At 37.6% G+C, this 15,059-nt stretch overlaps 1 protein-coding gene across 3 annotated transcripts in view; it reads right to left on the bottom strand.

Annotated features, from left to right (window-relative positions):
- YLPM1 (YLP motif containing 1) overlaps window positions 1-15,059 on the bottom strand; it is a 59,183-nt gene that overhangs the window by 20,239 nt on the left and 23,885 nt on the right. For all 3 annotated transcript variants that reach the window (XM_090271169.1, XM_090271167.1, XM_090271166.1), the window contains exons 5-10: window positions 9,101-11,203; window positions 6,345-6,465; window positions 2,050-2,467; window positions 1,845-1,937; window positions 1,424-1,619; window positions 822-940 (exon numbers count right to left, since the gene is read on the bottom strand). In XM_090271169.1, coding sequence (XP_090127295.1) covers window positions 822-940; window positions 1,424-1,619; window positions 1,845-1,937; window positions 2,050-2,467; window positions 6,345-6,465; window positions 9,101-11,203 — 3,050 coding nt within the window. The remainder of the gene's footprint in view (window positions 1-821; window positions 941-1,423; window positions 1,620-1,844; window positions 1,938-2,049; window positions 2,468-6,344; window positions 6,466-9,100; window positions 11,204-15,059) is intronic.

The following is a 15,059-nucleotide window of genomic DNA, read 5'->3' as shown; positions in this document are numbered from 1 at the left end:
ATTCCAGCAGTTGAACAAAATTACTATTCATAGTAATTATTAAAAAATTTAACTCTCTCCACTCATCCTAAAATAATATAATTCATAATGCTTTAGGAGCCACTTTTAATCTTAAATAGAGAAATTTAAAGTAATGTAAATCAAGAAAATAAAAAGATTTAGGTATGATTTCAGGCAAACAGAATGTTTTAAAAAATATTTAATTCATCCTTATTTATATTAAATTTAGGAAAAAAGTTAAGCAAACAGGACACAGAAGAATAATATATACTTACTGGACAGTCCCAAGCATGACTTAAGAGTCTGTCTGTATATGTAGGTATACGTTTCTAGTTTAAGTGGAATTTTTAGCAGTGAAAAATTAAAAGCAACCTAAATGTCCAAAAATAAAGGTCTTATACTTTATCCACTCAATAGACTGTCATAGAGCCATTAATATAATAGGTTTACTTATATGGAAAAATGTGTTAAAAAAAACCATGATCAATGGGAATAAGCACGACAATGAAATTGTATCTATACTTTGATTACAACTTCATTAATATATATGTGAAGAGAGAATGAGAGAAAAATATACAAAATTATAATAGCCGTTATTTTGTGATGGTGAGATAATAACTGATTTTGTTTCTATTAATAATTTCCAAAAATTTAAAAGTATTATAAAAAAGCAATTTATGTTTTATTTTATTAATTACATAGCTATTTTTTATGTTAATACTGCCATGTCTTAGAAATCTGAGTGCATTTTACTCTGAAAGTTTACATGCATAGCTACAATGGACAGCATCATCCTTATAGCTAGTAAGACACTGCTCTACCTCCAAACATGGATGGTCCTTCATAGGCTGGTCGGTCAGGCTTTCGGTCATAGGATGGCCTGTCAAATCCTCCTCTTCTGGATGAAGAATGGTCTTTTTTGTCTCGATATGACTGAGCCCTAGAAGGTATAACAGGAATGGTTTGGTAAATTAAAAAAAAAAAAAAAAAAAAAGGTTGGAGGTCTCCGTCTCTTAATGCAATACCATTACCTGCCCAATTTTCTCTGTAAGTAGCTACTACATAGTCAGTATCTATATTTTTATTTTGCTTTTCCATTTAAAACTGCCTTGCATATACATCTAAAGAGATCACAAATTGCAAAAACCATTCACCTACTAATTAAGTAATGACTACATCTTTAGTGACAATATTATTTCCTTCTCTTTCTGGCTATCTCCTTCACCTAATTTTCTGGAATTCAAGCTGGTAAAACTGAAGCATCCAGTTCTCTGAAAATTGGTCCAGAACTACTCTTCCTTCTCCAAATTATACACATAAAAGAATATGTCATTTGCTACATTTCCTTTAGGTACATTGATTTTTGCTTAACTCAAGTGTCTGGTAATTTACACACCAGGCAAAGACATTTTTCATAACATACCTATCATCTCGAGGTCGACGTTCTCTGTCAAACCGATCCCGGTCATAGTCAATAACACCACGATCCCGGTCTCGGTCTCTATGTGTATCTCGATCCCTTTTGAAATCTCGATGATCTGCCATGATGTTACCTTGACGATCAAAATAAGGCTCACGGTCTCTGTCTCTATCGTAACGATCACGTTGGCCTACATGCTCTACAAAAACAATTACATGGTATAAAATAAGAACAATATTGCTTTTTCTGAAATAAAAGCAAAAAAGTACAAATCTAACTTTAGAAGTAGTATAAACTGTTGCCCTAATTTCAACTTATGACTCTTTTATCTATATTAAAAAGAGGTCCAAATTACCTTAACAAATAGAAAATCATGTAATAATTAGGTCGTAAGAGTTAATACTGATCTATCTGGGACTCCTACCTGTCTCAAAAGTTGATCTTTCAGGTAGGGGATCTGGGCGCAGAGTTATTCTTTCTCCATAAGGTATCTGTTCAACTTTGTTAGTGGATATTTCTGGTAAACAAAATCAGTGATAAAACACTGTATGAGAAAAGCTTAAGAAAGGCGAAACTGAAGCTAACAATTCCTTTAGAATCCCTAGTATGAACTTACTACCATTACTCACCTCGGCCATGGCCATAATCAACAGTCTGTTGTACTGGTGGTGGTTTGGACATTGGTGGCATACCCATAGGCATTGGGCCAGGAGGGGGAATGGAAGGGTGAACAGGTGGGGGTGGTAACACTGGGGCAGATGGAAGTGTTGCAGTCTCTGGTTTAAATTCTGAATTCAGTCCTTGTTCATCATTTGTATCCCAGAGGCCATAGAAAGAATCTTCATCCCAGCGCTCCTGTTCCATAGCTGAAGTTTGTGGCTTTATCACTGGAGGAGGAGGAGGAGGAGGAGGTGGTGGTGGTGGCGGCGGTGGTATTGGAATAGGCGGCCTGGTCACAGGAACAGCTGATCTTGGTGGAGGAGAGGGTCTTACAATTGAACCTGGTGGTTTACCCATAGGAGGGGGTGGTCGATAGGACCCTGGAGGCTGGAGAATAGAGTAAATAGCTTAATGGATGAGATCACTATGTTTTTACACATCAGCAAGAATGAAAATTTGTTCTGTAGCCATAGAAGAAAAATTTAATAAACTGTACTCATTAAAAATTTAAAACATTTTGTGCTTTAAAATATACCATTAGGGAGAAAATAGTTGGCTCTTGAGTAACACAGGTGTGAAATGAGTGGGTCCACTTACATACTAGTATCTTTTTCAATAAATATCTACACTGTTTTTGATTCGTGTGGTTGGGAGTCCACAGATGTGTGTGTATGTGTGGTGTGTGTGTGGAGTGTGACTGTAGGCACTGATCTATGTCATTTTATATAGGGAACTTGAGCATCTGAAGATTCTGGTATCCACAGGGGGTCTTTGGAAGCATTGCCCCCAGTCTCCTGTAGATAACAAGAGACAACTTAAGTTTCGGGAGAGTTGAAAGTTACATGCGAATTTTCAACTGCACGGTGCGGGGGCAATGTTTGTGAGGGGTGGTGTCCCTAATCCTTGCTGTCCAAGGGTCAAATGCATATGCAAATCACGTATCTGATAAAGGACCTGTATTCAGAATATTAAAAACTCTTATAACTTAATAAGACAAATAATTAAAAAAATGGGAAACTATATGAATAGATATTTATCCAAAGAAGATATATGAATGACGTATAAGCACATGAAAAGATGCTCAACATTCTTAGTTATTAGGGAAATGCATCTTTAAAACACAATGAGATGCTATTTCATACCCAACAGAATGGCTATAACTGATAACACAGATAATAACAAACAATGACAGCTATTTTGGGAAATGGTTTGACAGCTTCTTTAAAAATTAAACATAAATATACCATAAACTCAGCAATTCTATTTCTAGGTATCTATCCAAGAAAAACATGTCTATCTAAAGATTTGCACACAAATATTCATAGGATTAATAAATAACCCAATTGTCCATCAACTGATAAATGGATAAATACAATACAGTATATCCATATAATAGATTATTACTTGGTAATAAAAAGCAATGAAGTTCTGATTTATGCTACGACATGGATTAGTTTTAAAAACATTAGCTAAATAAAAGAAGCCAGTTAAAGAAGAGCACTGTATGGTTCCATTTAAATGAAATATCCAGAAAGGCAAATCTATAGACAGAAAGTGGATTAGTTGCTGCCTGAGACTTGGGATAGAAATGGGGGTTAACTGCAAATTGGCACAAAGGATCTCACTGGGGTGTTGAAAATGTTTTAAAACTGGATTATAGTGATGGTCGCATAACTCAGTAAATTTACTAAAAATTAGTTAATTACATACTTAAAATGGGCAAATTATATGATCTGTAAATTATACCTCAATTAGTGGTTAAAAATAATTGCCCTCGACACTTTTACCCCTCCCCTAATATACCACCCTTTTTCTTCTCCTTCCAGAAAAATTAGGGTGCTAGCCACTTAGATACAAATGCCCCAGGCCCACCCAAAACCTACTGAAGGTCTGTGGGTGATGTCCTGGAATTAGTTTAAAAAACAAAACAAGACCGGAAAAAAAAAAACCCTCCATGTTTAATTCTGATGTTTACCACTTAGTTAAGAACTTCTGCTATAAACTATCTTCCCACTTTGGTGACCTATCTCCTCCAAAAAGATAGTGCATTTCCAGTGGGAGAAACAAACTCTAGCCTCCTCATTTCTATTTAAGTTGTCTGGTTGACAAAAGCAGTTTGTGGTAAGGCTGGTACTAACATCCAACATGAGCACCAGGAAACAATAAAACAAAGAAACCAAATGGGAATTTTAGTAATTGCTCCAAGAAGGAGGACTACAGTTGTGTGTAATGCTTACATTTGTTTTCCCAAAGCAATCACCAAATAAGCAGATAGTAGAACCTCTTGGTAAGTAGGTCCTATCTACTCAGTACTGAAACCCAACTGTCAATTTTTATTTTAATTTTTGCAAGCCTGATTCAAACACTCATTACCAATTTGTCTGGTTCATAGTTTCTGGTTTGTTCTTCATAGACAGTTATTTTAGACCTTGGAAAACCAACAATACACAACTTATGTATTTACTCATATATAGGTTTTGATTTAAAAACAAACTTTTTGAGTAACAAAATGGATTTGGCTAATACGTAAAACCATTATTTAACTTGAGGCCACTAAAGGCTAGAACTAAAGACAAATAGCAATTATCTAAAGATAAACTTTAGGTTATGACAGTTTAAACTGTTAAGAAAATGCCTACATAGGACCAAGCTATTGTGTCTATAGTATAGCTCTCCAGACATATTTTAAATATCTTAAGAACTCTTGGGACTATGTCTACAAATAAAACAAAAGTGTTCTTTTCTACATATTACATAGTGAAAGCACCAGATACATTTGTAAAAAACAAAACACCCATACAGTATTTATATGAGAAAGGATTAATATCTAATTATATTAAGGATGACAAATCGGTAAGAAAAACCTTGAGGTAGACAGATAAACTGGTAAAGAACAAAAACAGAATTTTTACAAGAAAAATTAACAAATATAGTAAAATATTAGTATGTGCTAATTATAAAAATGCATATTAAAATATTTTATTGAAACTATTATATCTACCAAATACATTAAATAGCTGATGCTTGCAAGGCCTAAGTGGAATGTAAGGGTATTCCTGACTACAAAAGGACATGAGAGAACTTTTTAGGCTGTTGGAATTTTTAAAATCTTTTGGTATACATTTGTTAAAACTCAAACTGTGGGCTTAAAATAAGTGGGCTTAAAATGAGTATGTTATTGTATGTAAATCATACCTCAAATTTTGATTCAAAAAATAAATCACTCATAGCAAAATGAAGAATGGGTCAGAGGGGAGTAAGATGGAGAGAGATGAATTATGATGTTTCTGCAATAATCTAGGCAAGAACTGATGAAAGCTAGAACTGAGGTTGTGGGGAAGTAAAGGATGGAATATTAGAACAGTATTAAAAAGGCGGTAAAATCAATCAATAGAATGATTGAATATGGAAGGGTAGGCTATAGGCTGACTTTCAGGTTTCAGGTGGGTGACTAGGTGACAGTGAGGAGAAAAAGCAAGTTTTTGGAGGATGATAATAAGCCCCAATTTGAATATGCTGAGTTTGACAGGAGACGTGTTCACAGAGAAAAGCTCTGTAGGCAGATGGATGCATACATAGGTCAAAAGATATTGTTTGGGGAGTCAACATCATGGTGGTTGCTAATGTCAACAATTATGTATGAGTGTTATGTGTCAGAACAGGATGAAAAGGAACACTGAGAAAAGTAAAGTTAATTTAATGAAATAATGCAAGTGTTTTTTCTCTTTCATTGTGTTGTTATGAAGTTATTTTTATGGTAACATTAAGCCACCAATGGCTTAAAGGTAAAACAACAAATAACAACAAAAATGAAAGCAAAGCAAATGGAGACCTTAAAACACAGAAGTCTTTAACATAAATCACCTCTCTTTACAATCTGAACTGAGGCATGATGTCTGAAAGACAAGTAGCTCGAAGAGGTGGGGAGACTATGAGGCTCACATGAGCAGGCCTCACAGGGAGCCCTTGCACTGCCCAGATGGCAAATAGGACTATCTGAACAAAAACAATTATTATAAAAATTTGACAATCTGTGAACATGAAACCATGTAGTCCATGTGTGCTTGGTACACTTATCAAAACTTGGGGAATAAATACCACACTTAAAGATTTTCAAAAGGCTATTACAATTAGCTTTTTACTTTCCCAAAATGTCCATTTTTTTAATAGAGGAAATTTATACTTGCCATAATATAAAAAGATTAAACAGATAAACATACAAATTAGGAACCATTGCATTTTCTGAGCACATGTTTTCCCATACCGGATACATTCCAGGTCTTGAAGATGTATTCTGCAACCTCGAATCCTGGGGTGGCAGGTGGTCAGGCATCTGTGGCTCAGACCCAAAGTCCTTCATCTTTTGAAGCTGTTCTTTCTGTTCCCTATGAACAAATAAAATTGCCATTGTACATAAGGCATGTCTATTCCATTCCTAAATTACTACAACTAATATAGAATAACAAAAAAAGAGACCTAAAAATCTTGTTCAAAAACCCTCACAGCGCTCATAGAACACCTCCAGGGTAACAACACTCTCTCGCCTTTATGTAGCTAACTGATCAGTCATCTGACCTATAAATAATTATAAATTACTGAAGATCTTCAAGGACAGATAATACAACCTGCCTCATGAGTCTATTCTAGTATCTCATCTACTTGTCATGTTTTCCTTTCATCCAACCAAAAGCTCTCTTGCCATTTTTGTTTGTTTGTTCACTACTCTTTATTTAGACCAGAGGTTGCAAAATGTTGGCCCATGGGCCAAATGGGCCTAGAAAGGTTTTTTTAGAATTTGGTGTTCACATCAGTTTTCAAAATCTAAATTAGTTACCATTATTTACAAAGCAAAATATTTCATATAGAAATTCAAATTTTAAAGAGCTCTGGTAGCAATGGGCCTACAGTCCCACATGCCAGCAATGAGTTGAGTGGAGTAGTGGCTGCCCACTTCAGACAAAGCAAATGGAGACCTTAAAACACAGAAGTCTTTAACATAAATCACCCCTCTTTACAATCTGAACTGAGGCATGATGTCTCACACTCCTCACCACACACTAGAGTTATACTGGTCCATTTTCACTCACTGTTGTTACCTGTCTGCTTCTTATGGGTATTTTAGTTAATGGCCCCTGTTGTATAGGCTGAGAACAACTGTCAGTCCATACCTTTGAAAACAACACTTTATATTCCTAAAGAGTGATTATATAACTCTTTAAGTTTTTCTTTAAATGTCTGGTCAAATTCCTTTTACTTTTCCTTACAATGTCCACGTAACATCTATTACAAATTCTTTATAGACCTTTTACAATTTTCTCCCTACATTTGTAAAGGGTAGTGACCCAAAAGGACACAAAATAAGGGTCAAATATATAAAAATATTATTTTATGCCTTGTGTTAATCATGACTTTATACAACACAGTTTACTTGTAATTCAACTATGACCACTCATCCCACATTTCATATATTTTGTTTAATTATGTTTCTGTTGCCTATAAAGAGCTTTTAAAAAAAAGATGAAGAAGCAGCACCTTTTATCCAGCATTTCTATGCAAAGCGATAATGGATGGAAAAGGAAACTTTTAAAAGAAAGGGAAAGAAACCTTGGCAGCTTAGCAACACCAATCAGCTTGGTGTTTTCCAAAAACAAAATAAGATTTTAGAGTTGGACAGACTGTGTTCAAATTCTGGGGTTGCCACTTATTAGTCAAGTGGACTTAACCTCTTTAAGCCTTAGTGTCATTTGTAAAGTGGGATAATACTATTTATCTTTACAGGCCTTTGAAATATAAGGATTTGAGATAGGAGGACTGAGATAATATATGCTACGTTATTGGCACAGTGACCAGCACACAGGACTGTTAAATTAAAGGAGTCTAAAATTTAAAAGTGAATTGTATAGTAGCTAGATGTTACAGGGCATGCTTTCCACAACTTCATTAATAATCTGGAAAAGTTAAACCTCATAGAACATTTCTTCTACAGATCACAGAAATCTGTTCCACTGCCTGATCTTTCATCTTTACCTCCAAGTATTTTTCCTCATCATAACTTTCTAGTCATAAAGCTTTCATTATAACTTCAATTGGTGTAATCCACAAATATAGACCAGAATTGAATAATCAAAGAAATACAATACATTGGAATATATCAAAATCTAACCATTAATTTATTTTCTCAAAACATCGCTAATTCCTAAGAAACTGCTCAAAAAGCTTGCAATCCGTCTATGACTTAAATTCTTATCTCAGGATATGTTGGCTTAAGGATGAAACAATTAATATATACAAAGCACTTAGTACAGTTCCTGGCAAATCGTAAATGTTAGCTTTTGTTATTATTGCTACTACACAGAAAGCATTATGTAGATACCTCTACATACATATTAAGTTTATTGCAAGTCAAGAAATCCATTTCTATTCTTCATCCCACAAAGAAAATACTTGATTATGTACAAACAAGTAACATCCTCAAGTAGATATCTACTTCTAATTATAATGAAAGATAAGACATCCCCAAAAGGAAGTATCAATGATTAGACAAATCTGAGGATGCTTCCAGCTAAACCATTCTTAGCTTCAACAGAGAAAAATATGAGTCCTTACAGTACTTTCTAAAGTTATATCAAAGACTAGTGAATATGAAGTCTATCAGATTTAGTATCAAAGAACTGCCTCCTGGGGAAAAACAGGGTGTTACAGATGAGCTCTGAAATCCAGAGCACTAGAAAGTTGAAGTTGACACTTGAAACATGCACAGGCATGACATGTCAGCAACACATCTATAAAAGCCAAGAATGGCCATCAAATTTTCATTTCAGGACATGTTTATAATTAACACAGTTCCTAAATACCTGTCCTAACCCCAAAACAGCACAGAATGACAAGAGATACAAATTAAAATTATGTGATAAGAACTTGAAGTAAAATTAATTCCATTCAAATATATCACATCAGTTTAAAATGAGCATTCTGAACATGGTTTTGGCTAAAAGAAATGATCTTAAGTAGTCAACTTACCGAAGCATTTTCAATTCTTGTGCAGCTTTCAAAATGATTTCGTGCTGCCTCTGACTGAGAACCATTACCCCTCCAAGGCCTTGGTCAGAGTCTAAATTTGCATCCGACCCCATCATTTCAGAAGAATGATGTGAGGAGGGCATATGTTCCGCAATGGGGGAATGTCTATCCACATCAGATGGGTACCATCTGTCTGACAACCGTTCTCTTTCCCAGTCCATTCTGTCAGGAATATAATCTCGCTTTTCCCGCCACGTATCTCCTCTTTCTGGATACTCTCGGATCCTCAACTCACCCCTATCACGGAAATCTCGATCATACCCATGGTCTCGATTTCTTTCTTCTCTCCATCTATCATCCCGATATCTATCCAAAGGTGGAAGAGGTGGGAGGGGTGGTAAAGGTGGAAGAGATGGAATATCCCGTTCACGGAACTGTGATTCTTGTTCTTCCAGTGGTCTCCCATAATCTCTGTCCCACTCATTATCCAAATTTCTATCATACATTTCCATGGGTCTTCCAATCCGATCCACATCCCTGTCCATTTCCCTGTTGTAGTCCTCATCCATATCCTGATCTCTCTCCCAATCATCCCACCAAGGGCCTCGTCTATCTCCATCATGAGATCGAGATGGTGGTGCTGGGAACCTGTCCTCTCTGTTATATGGATCTAGTGTATCGTCTCGATAGTCCCGTTCACATTCTCTCCAGTATCTCTCTCTATCCCAATCATCAAGTCTTTCTCGTTCCATTGGAGCATTTCTACCATCTAAAGGGAATTCTTCATGCCCTCTCTCTTCTCCATGGTTCCATGGAGCTCTAGGAGGCTCATCTCGGTGATATGGATACATTTTCTCCCCACCATCTCCTGATTCTGGTCTAAATGGACCTCTGTCACGACCAAAATCTGGTCTTCCCAGTCCCCTTTCCCGACTGCCAGCTCCTCGAGGCAGTGCCCTCTCCCTGCTCCCAGCTCTTCGAGGTGGTACTCTCTCTCTACTCCCAGCTCTTCGAGGGGGTCCTCTTTCCTGACTGCCAGCCCTCCAAGGTGGTCCCCTTTCTCGACTGCCAGCTCTACCCCTGTCCTGGCTTCCTTGCATACCACCCGGCACTTTCTCCCGACTGCTTCCTGGCCTCACCAACCCTCTGTCCCGACTGCCTTCTCCTCTGCTCATCTTCTCTCGACTGTCTTCTCTTCTACCCATCATCTTATCATGAAAGTCTTCTTGCTTGACCAGCCCTGGGCCACGGCTGATTGCCTGGCCTCGACCTCTATTTACTAGTCCTTTGTCCTGTGTGTCTTCCATTCTGCTTTGCCCAGGACCTCTGTAAGATGAGCCACTGCCTCGATTGATTTCTAACTTATCTCTGTTATCAGGCTGAGGCAGCCCTTTATCCTGGTTGTCTCCTGAGTGGGGCAGACCAATACCTAAAGGTTTAAAATCATTATCTGCAGTCGATGACGATGTTGCTACCATTGCTCCTCCCTCCATCCCCCCTGTTTTTGAGGGAAAAGTAGATTGAGTAGGTACAGGTTTATTTGCAAGGGATACAGGCTGAGTAATAGCTTGGGTTTTGTCCATTTGAGTCTCCATACTTTGAGAATTCTGGTCCCAATTAGAAGGCTCTATGGGCCCTTCCGAGACTTCGTTTTTAGGTGGCTCTTGTTGAGAGTCGCTTAGATTCTCATCTGACTGAGCCGCCTTGGCATCCTTTACATCTGCACCAATGGATAATGTAGCTGATTGCATTTTTAAATTCTTCTGCTGGTTACTATTGGTGTCTGCTAATGGTTCTTTGTTTCCTGAAAGAGGTTCTGCTTGTGACTTAGGTTGCTGCTGATGTTGCTGTCCCAAAGCTGGCTTGGGGCCTTTCCACTGTGGTCCACTCTGCCGAGGACTTAGGGATGTATTGGGGGTAATATAAAACTGAGATGCTGGCCCCCGGGGAATCACTCCCCATTTGCTTTTAGTGCCCTCTGCTGGGTGACCTTCATATCTGGGTCTTGGCCCATCGGGGCGATTTCCTTCAAAACGAGGCCCTTTGGGTCTCGGTCCTTCACACCTTGACCCTAAATCCTCAAATCTTCGAGGACCATCAAATCTACAAGTAAAACAAAAGATATTACTCAAGACAGTAAAGCAGAAAAAAAAATTCTCCACGTAAAAATATTTAGGCAATCTTGCCTTAGAATCTGTTTACAACAATGACTCTTACAGTCATTAAACAAATCCTGCGATATCTGCATCTTAGAACCAGAATGTTAAAGTGGCAGTACTCTGAAGGTCTTAGGACAGGCTTTGGAAATCATGTCAGTTTTATTTATTTCACTTTGACACATCTCCTGCAGCAAGTCACTGATATATTGAGTTGTTAAAAAAACAATGATAAGTCTTATGCATTAGTAGACAGAAAAGTCCACTAATTTTAATGAAAAAAAAAATCCACAGCTATCTTCAAGAGTACTTTCAGAATTAAAATAGAACTAAAAACTATGAAATAATTAACAATATAGTATGATTATAAATATTGTTGGAGCTAGTATTATCATTTTAACTAATTGACAAAAGTTTAAAAAACCAGCAGCCAGCCATATCTTAAGCGTGTGCCCTGTCATTTTAAAGTCTGGACAGAGATGTTTTTGCTATGGACCCACTAATTCATTAAATATTTAGTAAATATTCAGTGCACATTTTTAGTGCACATCCCTTCTCTGTCAGCTACTACACTATATCCAAGGGATATATGAATAAAATGTCATCAGTGTCCCCAAAGGGTTTACAATCCAGGAGAAAGAGAATCTAAGATTAAACACGTGCTCAAAAGTGTAATGACTAAAGTCTACCTGCATATAATAAGGGCAGCAGAAGAAAGAATGATCAATTCTACCAGGGTGATGGTGGGGGAATGCTGTTCAATAAAGGCTTTATATGACAGAAAATGCTTAAGACCAGTCTTGAAAGACAAGTTCTCTCAGATCAGGCTAACAGAGGATGTTGGAGATGAGGGGAGTGAGCGGCAAGGGCATCTCAGGCTAAGGAAGCATTGTGAGGAAAGGCAGAGAAACACATAGCAGCATAGCATGTATGGAAATGCAAACAGTTTAGCATGGCTGAAGCAAAGAGAAGACAGAGTGAGGGAGTCCTGGGGAAGAAGGGAGGGTGGGAAAGCAGTGCATTCAGAAAGAAGTTAAAGAGGCAGGCAAGGGTCAATGTCCAGAAGATCTTGTATGCCTTGTATGGCAGACACTACTGGTGCTCCTCCAAAATCCATTTCCCCTTTTCTACAGTAATTGAGCTTTTCCACTTTTAGCTGGAAAAGGCTAGTGAGACTGAAGACTCTCTTTTTCAAACTCTTGCAGCTAGAACTTATAGTCATGTTCTGGCCAGTGGGCTGAGAATGAAAATGACATATACATCCTCCTGGGCACAACCTCTTCTTCACCATTTATTTCCTTTTTCATGCTGGCTCTAACATGGTAGTAAAGTTATCTTGGCCCAGGTAGGGGATGGTAAAGTAACAAACCAGAAGGAACCTGGATTCCTGACACCGGAGAGCCATCACGTAAGTCCTGAGAGAGAACAAACCTCCAACTTGTTAAAAGTCATGCGACTTCGGGCTTCTGTTACAACAGATGAATTAATTCGGCTGGGTAAGAGTTGGGAATTACCTTAGAAGCACTTAGTACCACTAAATATGATCTGATTTTTTCATAGATTGCTCTAGCAGGAAAGTAGCATGTGGGTAAGTGAAGGTGAAACCTCCTGTTCTAAGACAGTGACTGATATGAAAATGTAGAGGAGGAGATAAAAGTGAGAGATGCGAAAGAAGTTACAAAGGATAGAATTTTTAAAAAGATTTCTATAAGATTTTTCCCTGACTGTTGTGGCTCAGTTGGTTGGGCGTCCCACCACAAAGCAAAGGGTTGCCAGTTTGATTCCTGGTCAGGGCACATGCCTGGGTTGCGGTGCTGGTCCCCAGGTGGGGTGCATGTGAGAGGCAACTGATAGATGTTTCTCCCTCTCCTTCTCCGCCCCTTCCACCCTCTCTAAAAAAATAAATAAAATCTTTAAAAAATACTTCTGTTAAGATTTTATTTGAGCCAAATTGATGACAACTGAGGGGAAAATCTCAAATGCTCCTTAAAACATAAAGAATTTTCTAATAGGTGGGATTTAAATGATAATGGAAAGGTAAGAATTTAGGATGATTCCAAGGTTTCTGGCTTAGGTAACTGGGTGGACAATGATGCCCTTCATGAGAAATAGATTTTTCTTTCATTTATTTGGAAAATTGATGAAGGGTAATAAATTCAGTTTCAACAAAATATTCATTTCCTATCCCTGTGACATTAGTATTGCTGGTCTAGAGGTCTTAGTTTCAAATAGAGAAAGCTTCCATCAGGGGACACAACAATGTCAAGTTGAGACTCCCACCTGGCCACTTTGTATTCTGAGTTAATAGGCTAAGAAGGGAGTTACTGAACAGGCTTGGGGGACAGATCCTGACTTTCAAGGGTAAATTGGGTTCAACTGTGAAATGAGGGTAAGGAGGAGTTTGTCTAGCATGCAGATCCTCTAAAACACCTAGTAAGTACTTCCATGTCCTGCAATTAAACTCAATGGAAAATTACAATAATGCAATTTGGGCAGGACTGCAAATAGCCCAGATCTTTCAAGAACGAAGGTTTAGGTCACCCACCAGGCTAGGAACCAGGACCAGCTGAGGTGCCTGCTGAGAGCAAAGGGAATTTGGAAAGAGTAGTGAAAGAAGGTAGTTATAAAAACCAACTACGATTACATGACCAGCTGCAGAAATAAGGACTGTGACAGATGAGTATTTCTTCCTTAATTTGATATTATATGCCTAAGTATATACATATATTAGTAAAATATTTTTGGTTAATTTTTCTTCCTTATCATCTAACATAAGATGCATTAATAACAGTTACCTATCTCAGAATTTGTTATAAAATATCAGAGGGAGTGTGAACCAGCTAGAATAATTATGAAGATATCCCAAAGACCAAAAGAAAAAAAAAAAAAAGGATCTTATATTCTCTTCTGGGGAAAGGGTTAGAATGTTTTTGGCTGTCCAGCGATATTTCAAGTTCGGTGCAAAAATGTCCCTCGTGACTCACCCTAATCAGAAACATATAAGAAAGAGAACTCTGGGAAACATATTTCAACTAGCCAAGTTGATGCTTTAGAGTTGTAACAATTTAAAAATACATAAACCCACTAATAACAGAGAAAGGAGGCCACCAGCACATGAGAATTTTGTTTTTAAATTCTGAAAGACAAAGAGCACACACGAGGGGTAACGCATGGATCAGGAAGAAGCTGCAGCTGAGTGCTCATAACAGAAGGCGGGACTGGCTTGCCTACAAAAACCCAGAGAGGGTCAGGATTCTCAGTTACCAGGAATGTTGGGGGAGGACAAGAGTAAGACTAGGGGCTAGAAACATGTAAATTAAAGTCTACATTCAGAACCACCAACCAGTCTTTCCCAAGCCTGAATGTCTCTAAATTCCTGAGTCTGAGGGTCCCCTAACATTAACAGTTTTTTACCCTGTTACCTAAAGCAAAGCCTAAAAGCTGGTAAGTCGCCCTGCTCCAAGCTCCCAATCAGCCTGTCAGGGTCTCTCACTCTCAAACATAAATGAACAACCAAGGATCGCTAGATAGTTGAGGAATGTCTCCAAAATAAAAGAGGCCAAAGATAAATAGTACACAAATCTGGAGAAAACAGACATAAGGCAAAAAACAGAACAAAACTTAAAAAAAAAAAAAAGACACAAATCAAGAACAAATTGCTATATGTAAAAGGAATCAGAACCAGAAGAACTGCAGAAAATTGTTTAAATTCTCAAAATAAAAAATGCAATAAAATGATTAAAAGTACCTCAGAAAGTACAACAAAATGAGAGCAAAAAAAGACAAATATAATCAATCCAGCA

This window comes from Furipterus horrens, unplaced genomic scaffold, assembly GCF_987537825.1.
Source record: "Furipterus horrens unplaced genomic scaffold, mFurHor1.1.pri manual_scaffold_3, whole genome shotgun sequence".
Taxonomy (NCBI): Eukaryota; Metazoa; Chordata; class Mammalia; order Chiroptera; family Furipteridae; genus Furipterus; species Furipterus horrens.
The sequence above is the reverse complement of the archived record's forward strand: the minus strand, read 5'-3'. Positions and strand labels throughout refer to the sequence as shown.